Raw genomic sequence first — 6,000 nt, 5'->3', positions numbered from 1 at the left:
ACCCTCCCCAGTGTCTATCACCCAGTCACCCCATCCCTCCCACCCCACCCCCCACTCCAACAACACTCAGTTTGTTTCCTGCGATTAAGAATTCCTCATATCAGTGAGATCATATGATACATGTCTTTCTCTGTTTGGAAAGTCACTTAATCTTTCTAAACCAGTGTGTTCAACTGGTAATAATAGTGCCTTTCTTCATTGGGCTTTTGAGGGAATTCAGTAAGATAATATGTGTGAAGCCCCTTCCACAGTGCCTAGGTGTAATAAATACTCAATAAACCTGAATACAAATTCAGAGTGTATTTCCAACTCTTCATAATCTACTTTCCAATGTCTTCACCCTCCATAATCCTCCATTCAACCTATGGTTTCGAGACTTAACAATAATTGTATTAATATGCATTACATATAATTTATACTGTATATTATTATATATAATATACACTATAATGCATACATTCTATAAATAATACATTACATGTAATTATTTATAATAAAACATGTTACTATTATTCATCGCAGCTAATACTTATTGCATACTCTTCTAAGGACTTCGCATGTATTCACTCATTTAATCCACAAAAGAACCCAATGAGATAAACAGTATTTCACAGTACTATTTATTCCCCACTTCAAAGATGAGAAAATTAATGCACAGAGAGGTTAACCTGCCAAGCTGGTAGATCAAAAAAACCTTCATTCTTCTGACCTTTGGTTATAATGTTCTACCTGTAACGTTATTTTCTAGGTAGGAAAACCAAATTCATCCTTCAGAGCCTAACGTGAACATTGCTTTCTTTCAACAAGCAGAATTTATGTCTTCTTCATCTATGCTCCCACAACTTTGTTCATATACCCATATACTACCCACTATATTTTAGAACGATCAGCTGTCTTCCTAGCCAGACTGAATATAACTGTCTTATTCATTTTTATAACTAGGACAGTACCTGGCAAGGCGTAGGCTCTCTACAAATATTTGGAAATGACATTAAAATCTGAAGTTAAAAAGAAAATAAAATGTAAAAATTTTTATTATTTATGAAGAGCTGTTAGGAGAGCAATTTTAAGAACCTAAAATAATACAAAGTGTTTAGACTAAGTTTCTTACCATTTTTATAAAAATAATTACATACCCAATTTTACAGATCCTCCGAAAAGTGAACCTTTATCAAAAGCATCCTTCCAGGTAAATGTCAAACAGATCTTCATAGAAAGAGAGAAAACAGAAAATTATCTTACCTTCTTGGATCTTATTAAATATTAGGTCTCTTTTGAAGAAAAATCCATAATGAGGAAAAGGACCAAAGCTTGTCAAAACATTATCCTATCTACCCAACTAACTCCTTTCCCTTTTCCTGGACCATAAAATTCTATTTCTTAAAATACTGGCACTAAGATATTTCCAATGCTCATTCTGCCTCAGTAATTATACATATACTATCCTCTCCAGAAAACACTATCTTACTCATCTTTACAACATACAATGACTTGAACAGAAGAGGCACTTAAATGACTGTCAAATAAGCCAAGAGAGGCAAAGGCAATAAAGTACTACAGGTTTCCCAGAAGATAAGATCAAAAACGAGTCCATGATGACAAAGTAGGAGAAGGGTTACTTTTGGGGGAATGAGATGAGATAATGTTATTTCTTGATTTGCGTTGTGCTCATACATGTATATTCACTTTGTAAAGACTCAAAATATATTCACTTTTGTATGTATGCTATACATAAATAAAAAGTTCACTTAATTAAAAAAACTGCATCTCACTCTGCTTCTAAAATATTCCACACATAGGGGCGTCTGGGTGGCTCAGTCGGTTAAGCAGCTGCCTTCGGCTCAGGTCATGATCCCAGCGTCCTGGGATCGAGCCCCGCATCAGGCTCCCTGCTCAGTGGAGAGCCTGCTTCTCCCTCTACCTCTGTCTGCCGCTCTGCCTACTTGTGCTCTCTATCTCTGTTAAATAAATAAATAAAAATCTTTAAAAAAAATAAAAAATAAAATATTCCACACATAAATGTTAAAAAAAACTTACCATCTTTTATATTATGTATTGGAATCCCATACAAAAATTTTGCAACTCAGGATTAGAGAAATTTTCTATAGACACAAAACTAGAGAGAATAACTTAATGAACCCCATATAGCCATCACCAGCTTTAGCCTTTTGTCCTTCTTGGTTCACCTACCCCCACTTTCCCTGCCCCCACCCCTAACCCCCAAACATATACTTTTTTTCCCTCGAGTATTTTAAAGCAAATTTCAACATATTATGTCACCTGTAAAACTTTAGTACAAGAATGTTTAAAGTATTTTTCATAAACTACGTATTTTAAAACTCAGAAATGTCACACAAACTAAAAACTTAACAAGTCTCTCAAACAAAACTGTAAGAAATCGTCAGCATTTCCAATATCTAGCCTTTAAGAGAAAGCAGACATTCTTATAGTGTAATACCTAATCATATCAGCACTTGCAACTTCATATGCAAATATAATTTGTATCAAATTTTAAAACACATAAACTGAGACTAATACTTCAATTATAGTTTCCTTCTTAATTCTGTAAAACCCAAAGAGAAGGACATCATAGATTATGTTAATCAGTCAATAGATCATACTGATATAAAATGCAGGGGAAAAAAAATGCAGCCCAATGCTCTACATAAACCCAGAAGTGACTAACAATGACAGCAATAGAATTCCAAGACGCTTTTCAAAAAGACAATCTGATTTTTATCAGATGGGCTTCCAAGCTTCTAATTTGTATCAAAAGGTCTCATAAAAATATAAAAATAGTAAAGTGATACCATGTATGGGAGGAATACCATTATTATACAACTTTAAAACAAATTAAAATTAATGACTTACTTGATTTTCAGAGAATGGGAATTTGGGTTCAATGGAACAAATCTGATCATAATATCTAAAAAACAGAAGAAAATTTATAATTACCAGAGCTAAATATTATACACATTTATATACATACAACTGGTTTAAGAGTACACAAAAATTATTCACTCTTACTTTGAGGGGCCCACAAATCAAATTCATTTTAAAGTTAATAAACATAACCTTTCAATGCATAAATCAGAATCTAAAATGCATGCAATAAAAAAACTGTGAACAAAAGACTCATACTCACCACCAAAGAAAAATACTTATCGAGTATTATTGTTTAAAAACAAACTAACATCTGCCAGGACCAATGTATTTCTTAAAATACTATTTCTTATTAAGGTAAACTGTTTATACCCATTGGGCAAATTAACATATCTGGTAAAAAGATATTTTTTTAAAGATTTATTTATTCCAGAGAGTGCATGTGAGCTGGGGGGGAGGAGGGGGAGGCAGACTCCTCACTGAGCCCAGAGCCCAAAGCAGGACCTGATCCTGTGACCCTGAAATCATGACCCGAGCCAAAATCAACAGTTGGATGCCCAACCGAGCCACCCACGTGCCCTTAAACTGCTGTTTAAAAACAGGTTTACTGGGCGCCAGGGTGGCTCAGTCGTTAAGCGTCTGCCTTCAGCTCAGGTCATGATCCCAGGGTCCTGGGATCGAGTCCCACATCGGGTTCCCTCCTCGGCGGGAAGCCTGCTCTCCCTCTCCCACTCCCGGGGCTTGTGTTCCTGCTCTCGCTATCTCTGTCTCTGTCAAATAAATAAATAAAATCTTAAAAAAAAAAATAAAAAATAAAAACAGGTTTACTAACTTTCAGATATGCTTTATGTATCAGGCTCCCTGCTTCTCCCTCTCCCCCTCCCCCTAACTTGTGCTCGCTCTCTTGCTATCTCAAATAAATAAAATCTTAAAAAAAAAAAAAGAATTTCTTCAACAAATGGTGTCAGGAAAACTGGATAGTTTTGCAAACTATGCAAAAAGAATAAAACTGGATCACTTTCTTGGGGGGGATAGTGGGGGACAGGTGAAAAAGGTGATGGAGATTAAGGAGTGCACTTGTCGTGATGAGCACAGGGTGATGTATGGAATTGCTGAATCACTGTATTGTACACCTAAAACTAACACTGTATGTTAACTGGAATTAAAAGCTTTAAAGAAAAAAGTAAGTATACTCTATCCCCTTCACCTACTTCACGCGTTTCTCCACCTACCTACCCTCTGGTAACCATCAGTTTGTTCTCTACAGTTAAAGTCTGCTTTTTGGTTTGTCTCTTTTTTCTTCGTTCATTTATTCTCAAATTCCACATACAAGTGAAATCATATGGTATTTGTGTTTGTCTGACTTATTTTGCTTACCATTATACCCTCTAGATCCATCCATGTTGTTGCAAATGGCAAGATTTCATTCTTTTTTATGGCTGAACAATATTCCATTGTGTGTGTGTGTCTGTGTGTATATATATCTTCTTTATCCATTCATCTATCGATGAACAGTTGGGCTGCTTCCATAATTTGGCTACTGTAAATAACGTTTTAGTGTTTTCATATTCTTTGGGTAAATAACCAGTAGCGGAATTACTGCATCATTAAGACAGGTCTTTTTTTTTTTTTTTTCAGTGAGGGGGTTAGAAGCAGAGGGAGAGAGAATCTTTTTTTTTTTTTTTAAGATTTTATTTATTTATTTGACAGAGAGAGACAAAGCGAAGGGAGGGAACACAAGCAGGAGGAGTGGGAGAGGGAGAGGCAGGCTTCCCGCGGAGCAGGGAGCCAGATGCAGGGCTCGATCCCAGGACCCCAGGATCATGACCTGAGCCGAAGGCAGACGCTTAAAGACTGAGCCACCCAGGCGCCCCAGGAGAGAGAATCTTAAGCAGGCTCCATGCCCAGTGCAGAGCCAACAAGGGGCTTGATCTCATGACCTGAGCCAAAATCAAGAGTGGGATGCTTAACCGAGTCACCCAAGCACCCCTATTTTTAATTTTTTGAGGAACCTCCATACTGTCTTCCACAGTGGTTGCACCAACAGTACACAAGGGTTCCTTTTTCTCCACATCCTCACCAACACTTGTTGTTTCTTGTTTTTTATCTTAGCCATTCTAACAGGTGTGAGGTGGTATCTCATCATAGTTTTTCTTTTTTTTTTTTTTAAAGATTTTATTTATTTATTTCAGAGAGAGAGAATGAGAGAGAGCACATGAGAGGGGGGAGGGGCAGAGGGAGAAGCAGACTCCCTGCCGAGCAGGGAGCCCGATGCGGGACTCGATCCCGGGACTCCAGGATCATGACCTGAGCCGAAGGCAGTCGCTTAACCAACTGAGCCACCCAGGCGCCCCCATAGTTTTTCTTTCTAAAGATTATTTGAGAGAGAGTGTGTGTGTACACGTGCAAGCACAAGCAGAGGAGGGGCAGAGGGAGGAGAAAAGCAAACTTCCCACTGAGCAGGGAGCCAGTCACAGGGCTCGATCCCAGGACCCCAAGATCATGACCCAAGCCAAAATCAAGAGTGGGACGCTCAACCAACAGAGCCACCCAGGCCCCACTCATAGTTTTGATTTGCATTTCCTTGATGTGTGATGTTGAGTATCTTTTCATGTGTCTGTTGACCACCATATCTTCTGCCCATTTTTTAACTGGATTGTTTTTGGGGTGTTAAGAATTCTTTATACATTTTGCATACTAACCCTTCATTGGATGTCATTTGCAAGTATCTTCTCCCAATCCATCAATTATCGTTTAGCTTTGTTGACGGTTTCCTTCACTGGGCAGAACCTTTTTAGTTTGATTAATCCCAATCATTTATTTTTGCTTTTGCTTCCCTTGCCCCAGGAGACATCTAGAAAAAAGGTGCTATGGCTAATGTCAGAAAAGTTACTGCCTGAGCTCTCTTCTAGGATCTTTTGGTTTCACATCCACATTTAGGTCCTTAATCCATTTTTTTAAAGATTTATTTATCCATTTTAGAGCGTGCGAGAGAGAGAGAGAGAGAGAGAACATGGAGGGGAGGGGCAGGGGAAGAGACAATCCCAAGCAGACTCCAAGCTGAGTGCAGAGCCCCCAGGATCACCACCAAGCTGAAACCAAGAGTCGGATGCTTAA

General features: G+C 38.1%; 1 protein-coding gene across 1 annotated transcript in view; it reads right to left on the bottom strand.

Annotated features, from left to right (window-relative positions):
* Positions 1-6,000, bottom strand: part of PDCD6IP (programmed cell death 6 interacting protein) — a 67,779-nt gene that overhangs the window by 45,950 nt on the left and 15,829 nt on the right. Inside the window, exons 2-3 of the mRNA XM_081818092.1 lie at positions 2,872-2,926; positions 1,137-1,206 (exon numbers count right to left, since the gene is read on the bottom strand). Coding sequence (XP_081674218.1) covers positions 1,137-1,206; positions 2,872-2,926 — 125 coding nt within the window. The remainder of the gene's footprint in view (positions 1-1,136; positions 1,207-2,871; positions 2,927-6,000) is intronic.

Source organism: Leptonychotes weddellii, chromosome 1 (assembly GCF_054177405.1).
Source record: "Leptonychotes weddellii isolate Sample4059 chromosome 1, ASM5417740v2, whole genome shotgun sequence".
Classification (NCBI taxonomy): Eukaryota; Metazoa; Chordata; class Mammalia; order Carnivora; family Phocidae; genus Leptonychotes; species Leptonychotes weddellii.
This window is presented reverse-complemented; position numbering and strand designations above follow the sequence as displayed.